This window comes from Ursus arctos, unplaced genomic scaffold, assembly GCF_023065955.2.
Source record: "Ursus arctos isolate Adak ecotype North America unplaced genomic scaffold, UrsArc2.0 scaffold_19, whole genome shotgun sequence".
Classification (NCBI taxonomy): domain Eukaryota; kingdom Metazoa; phylum Chordata; class Mammalia; order Carnivora; family Ursidae; genus Ursus; species Ursus arctos.
Window position 1 is genome coordinate 34,090,885 of NW_026622863.1, and position 15,778 is coordinate 34,106,662.

At 45.6% G+C, this 15,778-nt stretch overlaps 1 protein-coding gene and 1 long non-coding RNA gene across 3 annotated transcripts in view; both read right to left on the reverse strand.

Moving 5' to 3' along the window:
* Positions 1–3,391, reverse strand: part of LOC123000783 (uncharacterized) — a 56,004-nt gene extending 52,613 nt beyond the window's left edge. Inside the window, exon 1 of the long non-coding RNA XR_006409046.3 lies at positions 727–3,391. This is a non-coding gene — a long non-coding RNA (uncharacterized LOC123000783). The remainder of the gene's footprint in view (positions 1–726) is intronic.
* Positions 3,392–3,491: 100 nt separating this feature from the next.
* On the reverse strand, positions 3,492–11,868 carry SDR42E1 (short chain dehydrogenase/reductase family 42E, member 1). 2 transcript variants are annotated; one of them, XM_026495310.4, is made up of 3 exons: positions 11,756–11,868; positions 6,730–6,823; positions 3,492–6,137 (listed from the first exon to the last, which is right to left on the reverse strand). In XM_026495310.4, the coding sequence occupies exons 2-3, from the start codon at positions 6,795–6,797 to the stop codon at positions 5,024–5,026; spliced, it is 1,182 nt and encodes a 393-aa protein (XP_026351095.2). In that variant the 5' UTR covers positions 6,798–6,823; positions 11,756–11,868; the 3' UTR covers positions 3,492–5,023. The 2 variants fall into 2 exon arrangements, with proteins under 2 accessions (XP_026351095.2, XP_026351094.2); XM_026495309.4 differs by lacking the exon at positions 11,756–11,868 and adding an exon at positions 11,626–11,746.
* Positions 11,869–15,778: the final 3,910 nt, after the last annotated feature.

Below are 15,778 nucleotides of genomic sequence, written 5' to 3' on the forward strand. Positions count from 1 at the left end.
TAACATGGTAACCCTCTGACACCCATGTTTAGAACAGCACTAAGGGAACCAAGTATTTCCACAGGACTGAAAAGTCTTCTCTTCCTTTTTTGCCGATGTAGGCAGTTTTGGGTTACCTTTGGTTTCCACTGCAAGGCCCTTTGTCACATGGTATGATCCTCCCACACGCTTAGCAATGACCACCCAACTATTTCTTGGAAGCAGTGGTTGGGGTGCCAGTGCCGGCTGGTTCATGCCCAGGCGTCTAGAAGCACCCTGGTGTTCACAAGCATAAACACGGTTTCGCAGCTTTATGCAGGTTTGGGGATTCAATCCAACGTTGAGGGAGGGGTCAGGGCAGCTGGGAACCATAGAACTAATGGGATTCCTTAACTGTGGCGTCTCCTGACCTGAGAAAGGAAGCGCATTACCTTTCAGAAAACAGACTTGACTTCTTTAAAGTGGTCTGTTTTCAGCTGCGATGTGGAGAGAACTCAAATAACTTTCCACTCTGCCCACCTCCCTCGCCCTTCCCTGCGCTTCTTGCAGCGTATCTCAGCTCCACCACACCACATGGAGCATGACCTCACTTATTTGCTAGACCCCAGCTAGGCTTGATTTAGTCAACACACGATGCTACTATGGTAGCTATTTTTCCCAGTTAACAGATTACAAACACTAATGTATGCACCAGAAAGGAATGTTCACCCTCAGAAGAACAAATAACGTTCATTAACAAATACTTACTGAACTCCTGTCTTGTGCGAGGCGTTAGGGATACAGGAGCTTACAGCCATTAGACGAATATTTGCACCAACTATTACAGTTGTGGTAAAGGCTGTAAAAGAGAAGTAGGTGCTATGAGAGTTTGTAGCAGGAGGCCCACACCTACGCTGTTGGGATCACGGAAGGCCTCTGGAAGAAGAGAGCTGAGGCTGAGATGTGAATTAAACATTAGGCGTCCAATGGGGAGGGGAGTGAGAAGCTGGGAAGCCAGAACCTGCAAGAAGCTGGTGCAGTTAGAAGGGAGTATGCGTGGAGGTGATCTTGAAGCAGTTAGCAGGACCAGAGCAGGCAAGGCCTCCCGGGGGCTCACACTAAGGATTTTCAGCCTATACCTGAAGACAGTTTTGAGCAGGGAAGTGATATATATTTACATAGAGGATCACTTTGCTTGGCCTGTGGAGAATGGATTGAAGGAAGACGGGAGGGGATGTGGGTGGGAGAGAACGGAGGATATTATCGGAGACTAGGGGAGAAAGGTAACACCTGTTCACTGGACAACGTTGAGGCATGAGCAGAAGTTAAAGTCAGTGGGCTTCAAGGGGGGTTAGGTGTGTCAAGGGGAAGCAGGGATCGAAGATTATCCCAGATTTCTGGCATAAGAAATTCAATGCGTACTGGTGACATTTACTAAAGAAAGAAACCCTGTAGGAATTTGGAGGGATGGTGTGGTATGCTGATGAAGAGATGCATGAGACATACCCAGGTGGAGATGCCGAAGGACTTGGATAGATGGGTCTGGAGCTCAGAATGGTCTGGGCTGGAACTTTGTTTAGTAGTATGCTTTTGGGATAGAGATGGAAATGAAAGCCAGGGGCTTGGACGAGATCAGTGGCTTGGAGAAACTATGGTTTTAGAAAAGGTCTAGTACTGAGCACTGAAGCAATCTACCACTTACAACTGGAGTGGAGGAGAGGACAAGGAAACTGATGAGATTTAAGAGTGTGGTAGCAGGCTCCAACATGGCTGCCAGGGATTTCCTACCCCCTGGTCTTTGTGTCCTGGGTAGTCTCCTCCCACAGGGAACAGGGCTAACCTGTGCAGCCAATATGGTATTGTGGAAATGACAGTGCACGACCAAGGTTGTGGCTATAAAACCTTTTAAGACTTCAGAGAGATGTTAAGGTGGTGCCTAAAAATGTTCAAATAATAAAGTTTGTTTAAGCGTCTTAAGGGTATTGTCCCTCAGCAGCCTGAGCAGAAGCCCAAGGCAGAGAAGGACTTACCTCAAAGAAATTTGTGGGTGTGGCTTTTGCCTAATGGAGTCAACTGGAATAAGACTCCCAGGAGACACATAGTGTTCAAAATAATTATATTTGCTGTGACACTACCAGCTTGGACTGAAAAGAGACACACTACAAAATGTAAAGAGGTCTTTGGACCTCCCAGATTCTACTGGGTGGTAGCAGGCTGAGAGAACGATGTAGCTGTAAATTTGGGCTACCTTTTAAGGAAAAGGAAATATGACTCAGAGGATGGAACCAAGAACCCAGCCTCCAAGATGGCCCCCAACATTCCCCACCTTCTGGTATTCACACCTTTGGGTACTTCCTTCCCACACTGAATAGGACTGACCTGTGTAAACAGTATACTGTGGAATTACAGTGTGTGATCTTTATGGATAAGTCATGAAAAACATTATACCTTCCACCACACTCTTGGATCTCCTGCTCTGGGGGAAACCAGCTACCATGTCATGAAGACATTCAAGCAGTCCAGTCAATGGAGATGCCTACATGGTGAGGCACTGAGCCTCCTGCCAACAGTCATGTGGATAAGCCAGCCTAGAGGTGGATCCTCAGGCTTCAGTCAGGCTTCTAGATGACTGCAGTGACAGCTATCATGAGATGACCTCATGAGGGACCCTATGCAAGACCAACCTAGTTCAGCTGCACCTGAATGCCTGACGCATAAAAACCGGGAGGTTATGTTTGTTGTTTTAAGATCATATGTCTTGGAGTGATTTGTTAAGATGATATGCCTCAGGGTAATTTGTAGTAAGTCTTGAGGTAATACAATAGATAATTAATACAAGGAGAAAGACCAAGAGTGAGTTCATGTCCAGTGAATGAACTATATGTTTCAAGGAGACAGTGGACAAGTGTCACACGTTGTGGCACAGCCAAATGCCTCACACCTGGATAACAATAGACCCCATATATCCATCCTGAATTTCATGTGGATATCTTGATTGTGGAAAACAAAACCCCCACTATACTCAGTATACTTGGTGTAAGAAAACAAAGAAGTATCTATCATTCTTTTAAAGGACGTCATTAAAACATGTTTTGAAAGTCTGAGATACCTCTCAATGACAGTGGATATATGTTTTACTGAACTTACCCACTCCATCAGTGACCTCGTGTGGACACGCCATGCCATTAGCGGGCTGTCAGTCAATAGAGGACAGGGGAACTGGCCCTGTAGCACCCATGCTATTGGGGATGTCACGGGTGCTCACACAAGTTAACGCCACACTAAAGCAAAAGCTTCTTAAGATAGGGGCACCTGGGTGGCTCAGTCGGTTAAGCATCTAACTCTTGATTTCGGCTAAGGTCATAATCTCAGAGTCGTGAGATCGAGCCCCACATCAGGCTCCGCGCTGGGTGTGGAGCCTGCTTGGGATTGTCTCTCGCCCCTCTCCCTCTGACCCACCCCCCCACCAAAAACACTTTAGAAAAAGACTCCAAAAACAGTTTACCAAAAATGAACACTACCACCACGTCATATTTATGTTGTAATTTATATATTAAAAGTACTTTCAGGACATCTTATTTTATGCTTACAACAAACCCTGTGAGGTGAGTGGTGGGTTTCTAGAAAAGGCAAATACAAGTCATTCCTATTTCTGAAATGAGGAAATGAAGAGGTTTCCGTTACTGGATTAAGGCCACACACGGTATCTTCATTCATGGTTGCAGGTCTTCTGGGACGAAGTTGAGCACTTTTTCCAAAACATCCAGGCAGCATTTACCAGGGGCTATTCACCTAGCTTCCTCTTTCTTCAGATCATCTCAACACGACTCTAATGTAACCTTCGGCAGCAATCTACCTGCCTTCTGCTTTAATAATGTCTTTTCTGAAGTTGGAATCATGGAATGGGCACGGAGTCTGTCTTTTCACTTTGGTTCCTGTGCGACAGTGCACCTGAATGTCTTCCACGGCAGTCCTCGGGGTGGGGGGGGGCAGACAAAAACACCATTGTTCAGAACATTCTTCACTGGAAGTTGCCTTCCAAAAACCCAACTTCTTCCCGAAAGAAAACCAGTTTATTAGCTGAGAGCTATGTTTCATTTTTAAATTACAAGTGGCATCATTAGCTCAATCATCTTCCTTAATCAGATCTGTAGCTGTTCCTAAACTTCAATCTACACTCAGAGACCAAAACTTAACACTGAGTATATTCAGAACCGCTTGTTGCAGACTCTGAGGGCTTACCACAAAGACATTCCAGAAAGGTTAGTGGCAACAGCACCCTCTGAACAGAATTCCCTGAGGAAGAAAACCCTCCTAAGGAATAAAGAGCAACGACATTAAAAAAAACAATGGCTTGTGTGTGTTGAGTGGAACTTTAGATGTCTTGTCTGATTTAATCCTCAAAAGAATCCTATGAGGTAAGACAAAATTCTGTTTGTTTCAAAATCAAACATGACTATGTGGTCACACAGGTGCACCGCCCTTGTATCATAAAGGGCAAAAACTAATTCCTAAATCCTACAGGAATGAAGAGTTACTGCCTCTCAACAGCCACCATCTCCTCAGAGGGTTGGTCTACAGGGATCTGACCCAATTTGGTGTTTCTCACACATTTTCAAGCCTGTTAGTGTTTTGCCATTCCCGTATCAGTGCACATTCTAGTCCATTTTCAGTGGATGCAGAGGGCAGGGAACAGAAATAAGTACATTTTGGCTCAGAGAAATTCAAGACCTTTCAAATTTTCTCAGTCTGCCTCCATGGCTCCAATAGGACATCTACTGTACCCATGTAAAGGAGAGGGAAACAAGAAACTACACTGCAAACTTGTCTTTGCTTCTTTTTTTCTCCCAGCAGGATTAGTGCAAGAAGGTAAGAGATGAAGACTTAATCCAAGAATATTCTTACGCAGCAATTTGAAGAGCCAAAATTTGCTACCAGATATCTATTTCTATCTATCTAGATATCTACATAGATACAGAAATATTTAGATCTAGATAGATATTTAAACCCGTATTTCTTGAAAACTGTCTCAGCAAGTGTGATCAGCTCCTTATTTCGAGTTCCCTCATAGCGAAAGAACCACAGAAGCAGGCAGCCATGTGAGAACTGCTAAAGCCAAGAGTAAGACCACCAGCCAGTCCCAAACAAGACATTCAGAGTCACGATTCCCAGGACTCCTGCCGTGACCACGGGCTTTAAACCATTCTACTACTTCCTGGAGGTCAAATGGCTGAGCTTCATAACCGAGCTCCTTCTTGGCCTTCTCTAGGCTAAAGTAATGTGTGACGCCAGTTTTGTAAACTTCTGTGCGGGTGAGGAAGGGCTGGAAGTTGTAGAACCGACCCAAAACGAAGTGGACCGTTTCTGTTAGGAACGCAAAGCAGTAGATGAGGGTCAGTGGCAAGCGGGTAGATGGGAACGTGTAGCCAAGGCCCTCAACCAAGGGCCGGAAGAACTCAAAGTTGTTCACGGGTCTGCCATCTGAAACGAAGTAGGGCTGTCCAGAGGCAATGTGGCCCTTGTCAGCTTTCAGAGCCTCTGAAGCCAGAATGTGAGCCTGTACCAAGTTATCCACATGGACGAATTCAACCAGGCTCCTAGGATCCCCATACACAAACTTGAACAGGCCCCTCTCGATGTAGCTCACTATCCTGGGAAGGTGTCTCTGTTCTCCAGGCCCGTAGATGCCGGCTGGCCGCAGAGCACAGGTTCTTAAGACACCGTCACGTCTTACCAGGCTGGTACCATCGGCCTCCAGCACCTTCTTCTCTGCAATAGATTTGGTCCGAGAGTAGTGATCGGGATGGAGGTGAAGAGGTAGGTAAGGCAGAGATTCATCTCCATTTCTGATAACTTGACCTCCAAAGATAACATTGAAAGTGCTGGTGTAAACGAATCTTGGCACCCCTCTCCTCCTGCAGACCTGGAGGATGTTGTCTGTGCCCCCCACATTGACTTCTTCAATCAGGCTCCGATTCAGCTGCTCCCGCCCTGACATGCCATAAGAGGCAATATGGTACACACACGTGACATCCACATCCTGGAAGGCTTTCTCCACATCGGAGAGGTGGCGAATGTCTCCATGGATAAACTTGATTCCTTCTGGAATGGCATGAGCAGGGCTGCTGATGTCAAACAGAATCACATGGAATCCTCTCTGGTTCAGAGCACAGCCTAGGCTGAAATGACAACAAGTCAGTTAGATCAAATCGCTAGTAAGCTATGCCTAAGGAAAAGTACATAAAATAATTTACCAATCGATGTGGGGCAGATCCAAGTCTTCTGGGCTTATCCTGAGTCCCTCACTTTAGAGGCTGAGTGAAGCAACTCTTACTTACATAGGTGAGTATACAAATATTCAAAACTGAGGGTCCACACATCTACTCAAATTACACCGAGAGGCTGTGTCTTCTCATAGGGTGACAGCCACATGTTCCATTTTCCCCCCATTTGAGAAACCACCACCCATTCTTTGGAATATTTATGAATGATAACAGAGCTGCAAAAGAATAACTATTATTTTTAAATGTTTTTGGTGATATCAGTTATCTCCCTCATTTAATATCTTTACAAAGAATTTTTCTTAAAGTAGAATACATCTGTAGTTCTGAATTTCAGCCTCTGAGCAGTGGCAACCTAGCTCATTTCTGGTTTAACACTATTCCAACAAGTAGAAGCTGACACTATATTCATGTCAGAATTGAAAGCTCCATTTTTTCCAGCAACTACCAGTAAAATAATTCCACGGACATGTGTGACTGATGCACTGACCGGAAACCAAAGTAGCCACCTCCTCCTGTAATGAGGACAGTTTCCTTTGGAGATTTTTGGAAGTCCATGTGTGGCAGTCAAAAGATCACTGGACCTACAAGAAAGAAGTATGTAACACTGTTAGTGACCCCCCCCCCCCGAGCCTACTGCTGCAGCAAAAAGGGGGCGCTGATAATAAGCTCACAGGCTTGTGAAGAAAGGGCCGACATGACGGCCACTCCATGATGCCATTTCTCCAACTTCCTTTTCTTCAAGCCTAAAGTCCGGCGATGGATTGTTCTATTACATTTCCACATACCCTGATTACACCTCTCAAAAGCACAGGGTTGCAAGAAGCCTGACAAGTTCTTCTGGATGAGCGTACTGAGGCCATCAGGTGGCCCAGAAAGCTAACCCGCCCATCATGCAGCCATCAGTTGCTGTGGCGGCTTATAGACGCTGTTTCCAAACACAGTGGACGTGAGTCACTGATACTGCCACCTGGACTTCTTCCCTTCAATATCTAGGTCTGCTTGCAGGTCACTTGCTCAATCAGAGACGCTTCTCTGATCCCCCTAAAAGAGCTCCCCTTACCTTACATACTGCTTTGTTTCTTCATGGTACATTTCACTACCTAAAATTATCTATCTACATTTTTTTTTTTAAGATTTTATTTATTTATTCAACAGAGACAGAGACAGCCAGCGAGAGAGGGAACACAAGCAGGGGGAGTGGGAGAGGAAGAAGCAGGCTCACAGCAGAAGAGGAGCCTGATGTGGGGCTCGATCCCAGAACGCTGGGATCATGCCCTGAGCCGAAGGCAGACGCCCAACCGCTGTGCCACCCAGGCGCCCCTATCTATCTACTTTTTTAAACGATTGCTCTTCTTCCAGCAGAACGTAAGTTCCATGAGAACTGAGACCTTCTGCCTTTTCCACTGGCACGTCTGTACCAGAACCCAGAACAGGGCAGGTGCTCAACAAATACTTGTTCAAATTATGGACAATCTTGAACACTGTGAATTACATCCAGTTCAGTAAAATTACAACGGGCACAAACGACGCAGGGCCCTGCAGGGTATAAGAGTCATCCTTGCAATATGTATTGCATGGAGCACTGGGTGTTATACGCAACTAATGAATCATCGAACTTCACATCGGAAACCAGGGATGTACTGTATGGTGACTAACGTAATGTAATAAAAAAACATTAAAATAAAAAAAAAAAGAGTCATCCTTATGTTTGTCAACAAACACTGCTATTTTCCTTTAACTCATCTTCTAAGAAATTCTGGATTATGGAATGAAAACACAAAGCTAAATGAGACTTCCTGTTTTCTGGAACTTATGATGGAGAGAGCCTTTTGCAAATATCTAAACTACAAGCCAAAAAGGAGAAAACAAGATTATTGTTCTACATTGGTGTAAGCAAGGTGCTGTCGGAGCACCGAGGTGGGTGTCGAGAGAGATTGATTCTGAAGGGCGTAACAGAGAAGACTTCACTGAGGAGTGGGCACAGAGCTGAATCAGGACAACAGGAAGCTTTAAGCGAGCTGAGATGAGGCAGAGGGTTACCACAGGCTGAGGGAGCATCATTAATGAATGGAACAGTAACAGGAAGGCTGTGTTGGGCAATTAATATGGTGACTCCACTGTGGCTGGTACGGAAACTGAAGCCGAATCACCGAGTAGCTGGTGATTAAGGTGGGAAAGATGGCCTGGGGTCAGCTTTGAGACACCTCTGAGTTCCTGGTGGGGAGTGTAGATTCTATTCTGTAGATAGCTGAAAGCCTTTGTAGGTTTACTGAACAGGCATGCTCCCTTTGGTCCTTGCCAAAGGTCAAGCCTTCCCTGGAGGAGGGAGAGACTGGCAACAGCCAAGAGTCTCAGTTAAGGGTGATGGGACTGGGCTAGAGGCTTAGCTGTGAGGAAGAAATGCCAGTGTGCTGAGCTGAAAACAGGACAGGAGCTGGCCAACAACTGAGACCCCTGTGGTCAGCGTCCAGGTGAAGTCTGAAGGGTGTGTGGTCATTCACTGAAACAGCTCACACAGGTTTTAGAAATGTTCCATTTGGTTAACAGACGTTCTATTTTGATTAAGAGAATGCCAGATAACAAAGTTTAAGATATTCTTAGTATCTCCACAAGAATTCCACAATAGGGATTCAGAAAATGGACCAGGCCTCAGAGCCCAATTAAGAAAATTCCATCATGGAACACTACATCAAAAACTAATGACGTACTGTATGTATGTGACTAACGTAACATAATAAAAAAAAAAAAAAAAAAAAAGAAAATTGAAAACCAGATTAAAAAAATAAAGAAAATTCCAGAAGAAATTCCTCCAACTCTCTAATTATTCTTTGTTTTTAAAATTGCACATTCCAGTGCAGTCAGAGGACCACAGGTCAGCCATGGCCCACATGCACATTAGTCATGCTGGGCATGTACAAATTCAAATTATTAATGCTTCAGAGTACCTGCCAGGCCTATTCATGCTACTCATTACCTTCCAGCTAATTCCACAATGATCTGAAGCAAGAATTTATATAACTGACCTCAACAGGAGGGTCAGATGAGAAAGGTGGCAATAAGTAAGGAAAAAGTAATGATTTAGCAAGACAAACAGCAAGGAAAAGAAGCCTGTCCACCAGGTGCATAAAACCTTCACAGGTTACCAGCCATGAGCATTACCGCCAGGAGCCACCTCCTCCCTTCCTGGCTCCCTACATCAATAAGCATAGGAAAAAAATGCAGTAGACACAGTTCTCAGAAAACTGCAAGAAACCCCCAAGAACACTAAGCCAGAAGGGAGAAGAGTAGACACAGTTTTTCTTCAACCAGCTGCCTGATCTTTACACACTTCATGGCTTCTCTTTTATTAATTAGTTACCATCTGATTCCTTCTGGGGCTGGGCACTGAGACCCACGCTGATAATCACAATTGCTTTAAGTCTCTTTCAAAACCCAGCTTAGTAACTGCTTTCTTCTGGGTGGAGGGTGAAGGGTCACATCTGACCTGAGCAGTCATTCTAGTGGATACGGGTTAAAGTTAAGTACATGATCCAGAAAAAGGAATCTTAATTACAAACAGGAAAAAATGAAATTTAAATCCACCTGACCTCTTGATAATACTAAGATAAAAGTGAGGGTAATAAAGTTGATATCTCACAGGGAAGTTATGAGAAAACTCATAAAAATGACTATGGGTACTTTAGATTTACAAAGACCTAATTAAATGCTAAGGATCAGTAATAAGAACCCTAGATTAGCCACACAGTTCCTTCATCCCATGAGTTCGAGAAGATGACGCTACGAACCCTCTGGTGTTATAATGCAATAAACACATCTAGGTGCCACTGGAGGCCAGAACAGATAGGAGAACTGAAGGCTGCTTTCATAAAAATAAAATTTTACTATGTTTGCTTCAAGGAAGATAAAAACAGCTCCAAGTGGTTTAACTCTGTGGTGGTAGGTTTTAAATTACTACCCAAGTACTACCTAGAGGCAAAAGTAACTGTGTTCTTACTGTATTGAGATCAGGAAACTACATTGAGGCGAGATGGTTTAGAAATAGTGCTGTTCAAATTCCACACGTGATATGAAAATTATTTTTGCTTAATATAAAGCAGTCAAAGCAATAAAGATGAAGTCAGTAAAGATGATAAGGGGAGGAACCCTGATGCAGGTAAAAGGGATGTGAGGTATACAACCTAAAAGGCCAAACACATTTGGGAAGAAAATTAGCTGAAGGCATAGCACTAAGTGGAAAGTCAATATACCCCACGGGGTAGCATCGTGGTTACCAGGGGCAGGGGTAAAGGGTACACATTTCCAGTAATAAGAATGAGTTCTGGGGCTCTAATACACAGCAGTATATGTGACTACAGTCAACAATACCCTACTACAAATTTGCCAAGACAAGATCTTTAGAGCTCTCAGCACACACAAAAAACTAATTATGTGAGATGCCTGAGATGTTAACAAACCTTACTGTAGTTATCATTTCACAGTATAACAAATCATCACATTGTACACCTTAAAACTACAGTGTTATGTCAATTACCTCAATTAACTGGAAGAAAAAAAATCTTAAACTCCAGGCCCAGAACTCGTTGAAAGCGGCTGAGCTAGACCCAGGGCTTGAAGCTGGATGTGCACCACTCCCCAGTCTGGGCTTTTTTTAAAAAGATTTATTTATTTCAGAGATTGGGGTGTGTGTGGGGGGGGAGATGGCGTTCAGTGGGGAGGGGCAGAGGAAGAGGGAGAAACTCAAGTAGACTCCGTAGTGAGCTCAGAGCCCACGCGGGGCTCAATCTCACGACCAAGAGATAAGATCTGAGCTGAAACCAAGAGTCCAAATGGACTGCGCCACCCAGGCGCACTCCCTTGCCTGCCCTGCCAAGGCTGGGCTCTTAATCATGCGAGTACCGCCCCCCCCCCCCCCGCCCGGCGTGGGGTTGGGACTATGCAGTGTTTACTTAACCACCTTTACAGTCTGTCAACCTGGTACCTCTGCTACTATTACTTACCATTTATGTTTTGTTTAAATCTATTTACCTTTTAACAAGAAATACATTCATTTTAAGTGCGAACCTCACATTCCCACTTTAACTGGGAAACCAGAATCGTTTGTCGTAAGGGAAGGTAATATTTCCAAGAACTAAGATGAAAACAAATCATCAAGTCTAGCTAGATACAGATGCCTGATGAAAATGAGCTTGGGGTCTGGTCTTACAAAAAACCAGAAAAGAAAAAACACCCCCCCCCCACCCCCACCGGTCAGTGTCTGAGGCCTCCGCGACATTCTAGAAAAAGGCACGGCGCTCCTGGCTCCTTGGGAGCCGACAGAGAGCTGGAAAAGGGGGCAGTTCCCGCCACGAGTGTGGGCGTCACTCACTGCCGAGCCCAGTCCCACCTGCTGCCTGGCCGGCCACCGCGCGCAGGGACAGGCGGGGCCGCGCACAGCCGCTCTCGGCGCTCCCGCCGGCCCGGCTCCGGACCCCGCGGGGCCGAGGCGGCGGCTCTCCCGACCCCGGCCCACTCACAGCGGCAGAAGACGGCAGCGACTCCGGAGAGCTACAGGCCCGGCGCCCAGGCCTCGCGAGCCCGCCGCCGCCTCGGCTCCGCCCCCATGGAGTCGAACCGGCCTCGGAGGGCCACTTCCGGGTCTCTCTAGGAAGGCCGGAGGTCTCGGCATCTCTATGATGTGCAGGTTTCACGTCCATCCGCACCCGTGCTGGGCCAGCCGGTTTGCTCCAGAAATCTCCCCTACGTGCCCAGCCCGTTTGTTCCAGCTTCCAGCTTCAAGGCCACATCTACTCTTATTTTTGCCTCCAATTTCTTATTTTAGACCTCCATCTCCGTCTTTGAGTGCACACGGTGCTGAGCCGAGTGCCTGATAAATGCGGGGAGGGGTAGGGGGTGTCTCAGCTCAATCAGTAGTACTTGGATGGATGGTGGATAGTGGAAAATGGATGACGGATGATGGATGAGGCTCCATGAGACTCCTGAATATTCACTCTGGATGTGGATTTTAACCCTCTGTCTCTGAGTTTCCACATTATGTGTGTCCATATGTTTTCCAGTGTCCCTGATTTTCCCTCTCTTTTCCAATTCCAGTAGGTGTGAGGGGATGGCAGTGGGACACCAGTGGCATCTGCCACACACCAGGCTCCTATAATGCTGTCCTTTTTAAGCTTGCTCCATATTGAGGTTGCTGAGGAGTGGGGTTTCCCTCCAATCCCAGTGATTTCCTCGGGCACAGCTTCTCAAGTGTCTCCTGAGGAAGTGGCTTATGACACGAGCCCTGACGAATGAGTAGGAGGTGGCCCAGGAAGAGAAGAAAGGGACATTTTGGTGGAAGAAATAACAGGGCAAAAGTGTAGAGTCAGGATGGAGTGTGGTATGTCTGAGGAATGGAGAGGTGCTGGCTATGTCTCTGCTGGGAGGAAAGGGGAGATACGGTTCTGCATACTACTCAGACACACTTTGAGGGCTTCCTTCTGCTCCTCGAGATCATTTCTCCAGGAGGTCACACTTTCAGGGTTGGCGGTTTTCAAGCAGAATGTGTTGTGATCATCTAGGAGGTGTCATAACTAATGTCTTACCTAGAGCAGAGTAGTGAGCGTGAAGCAATGAATAACTTCCCTTTCTAGTCTTTAGACTTAGAGGAAGTATAGCAAGGAAGAAACAGACCCTGGAGTCAGAGCAGTGGGGATTTGAATGCCGACTCTGCACAGAGGAGTCCTGAACTGACGAGATGAGGTGAGGTCTGTGACCCCTACAGATACCTGCTGGGCAATGTTAGCTGCTCTTGCTACAGATCACCTTCAAGACGACACGTGTGAAATGTTCACATCTGCATTATGCACAGTAGCTCCAAAGAAGAAATAATCCCAATGTCCATCACTGGGTGAATGGGTAAATAAAACGTGGTACATCCATACAAACAATATTATTCAGCTGTAAAAAGCAACCAAGTACAGACCTTCCTTGCCTTACAGTGGGGTTATGTCCTGAGAAAGCCATCGTAGGTTGAAAATATCCTAAGTCAAAAATACATTTACGTCACCTAACCTATTGAACAATGTAGCTTAGCTGAACCTACCTTAAATGTGCTCAGAATACTTCTATTAGGCTACAGGTGGGCAAAATCATCTAACACAAAGCCTGTTTTATAATAGAGTGTTGAGTATCTTATGTAATTTATCAAATACTATACTGAAAGTGACAATCAGAATGGTTGTAAGTGACTCAGTTGTTTATCCTTGTGATCGTGTGGCTGACTGGGAGCGTTGGCTGCTGCTGCCCAGCCTTGTGAGAGAGGGTCACCCTAAATATTGCTAGTATCGCTAGCCTGGGGAAGAGATCCAAATCCCAAATTCCGAATTCAAAGTGCAGTTTCTACTGAAGGCGCATTGCTTCCTCACCATGGTAAAGTTGAAAAATCAAATGTCGAACCATCCTAAGTCTTAGGTCAGGGGCCATCGTACTGATACATGCTACACCACGGATGAACCTAGAAAACGGTGTGCTCGTGTTTTTATTAGCCAGTTTTAGAAGCCAGTCACATACTTCATGATTCCATTTATATGAAATGTCCAGAATAGGCAAATTCGTAGAGACAGAAAGCAGATTGGTGGTGGCCAGCAGCTGGGACATATGGGGTGCAATGAGGAGTGAGTGCTAATGGGAATAGGGTTTCTTCTACAGTGATGAAATATTGTGATGACGGTACAACTCTGTGAACACTACCAACCACTGATTCGTAAATCACCCTTTCCGTGGGTGGGTTTTTATGATATGTGAATAATATAGCTCAATAAAACTTATTTAAAAAAGATTACACTATGGGACTCCTGGGTGGCTCAGTCGCTTAAGTCCCTGCCTTCAGCTCAGGTCATGATCCCAGGATCCTGGGACTGAGTCCCTCATCGGGCTCCTTGCTTAGTGGGGAGGCTGCTTCTCCCCTGCCTGCTTCTCCCCATGCTCGTGCACTCTCTCTCTCTGACAAATACATAAATGAAAGCTTAAAAAAAAAAAGACTACATCCACAATAATGTCTGTCTTGTTGCAATTGCAATGTCATTTGAGCAGGAGAGAACAGGACCGCCAATTCCACTGGCCACGCCCACAGACGCACGTCCTAGATGACAAAATCAATACAGGTAAGAGATGAGGAGCCGCTTAGAGAAGTAAGCATACTTCTCCTTTCCACCATCCCCATATGTCAGCTTTGCCCCCGGGCCTCTCCTCCCATCTTCCTCTTTCTCAGGGCAAGGAGAAAAGAGTGCAAACCACGAGCAAAAGTGGGCTTTGAATAATAAATGGCTTCCAATTAGCTGCCTTGAAAACCGAGAGTCGACTTGTATTAATTTTCATGATCAAATTACTTCATTTTGTCTCTCTTCTAACTGCTAGGGTAATTTTATGCCAGGATTATTTTAGTCATTCTAATTATGCAGGCATCAATATTTAGTGGGTGTTTACCTAACCCACAGCATACCCAAAGGCGCTCCTCCCTCAGAGAGCATGGCAGTACAATACGATATGAATAGGTATGCACGGCACAGAAATGAAGTTCCTTTTCTTTCTCCCTCCTCATTTGTAAGGAGCTTTCAGGTGGTGTTTCTTGGAAAAGCAACGTGTATCCTATTCAGCTGCGTCTACAAAACTAAAGGCAATCCTGCGAGTGCGACGAGTTCATTATATGACACGAAATGCCATTCTTGCACAGATGTTTCATCAGGGATTCAGTTATGCAAGACAAATTAACATTTACCATTTGTTAGATTTTCCTTTTTGCAAAGAACCTCTCCTTGCTAGTTGCCTAGTATTTTAATTTCTGTCACTGGTAGTATCACTCTCCCCCTTTTCCTTCGGAACCCCTTCTCCTTTGACTAACACTCCCCTGTTTATGCTTGTCTCTGTCTCTTCCTCCTCCGTCTCCCCCTCCTTCATCCCCTCCTCTCCATCTTCTTTCTTTGCCTCCTTTGCACTTTCTTCCCAGCTCTTAACTAGGTAAAACCCAAGATTCAACCTCCAGCTTTCTTTCCTTCTCCATCTACACCCTTTGCCTGAAAGAACTCTTTAGTTATCTTGGTTTCAACTCTTTTTTTTTTTTTAAAGATTTTATTTATTTATTCGACAGAGATAGAGACAGCCAGCGAGAGAGAGAACACAAGCAGGGGGAGTGGGAGAGGAAGAAGCAGGCTCATAGCGGAGGAGCCCGATGTGGGGCTCGATCCCAGAACGCCGGGATCATGCCCTGAGCCGAAGGCAGACGCTTAACCGCTGTGCCACCCAGGCGCTCCTTGGTTTCAACTCTTAACCCTGCACGAGGGACTCCCAGACATATATGATCGTGCCCCTGGGAGGTATTTATGGGGACGCCCACCTGTCTGAACCTCATGTCCACAGGTGTACTCCTTATCTCCAGCAACACCCGGCACTGGCTGTCATTTTGTCATCCCCTTCTTTTCCTTCTCTCTTGTAGCCGCTTACTTTTGCCTTGCAAAATATCTCGGGCTCATTCTCTCTTTCCTCTTACTTCCTCTCTCTTTCCTCTT

What these genes read in the sequence shown, in the direction of transcription:
- SDR42E1 (XM_026495310.4), bottom strand. Translation starts at nt 6,797, where the DNA reads ATGGACTTCCAAAAATCTCCAAAGGAAACTGTCCTCATTACAGGAGGA. An exon ending in GGTGGCTACTTTGGTTTCCG is followed by an intron (nt 6,138 to 6,729) that starts GTCAGTGCATCA and finishes TTGTCATTTCAG; the next exon opens with CCTAGGCTGTGCTCTGAACC.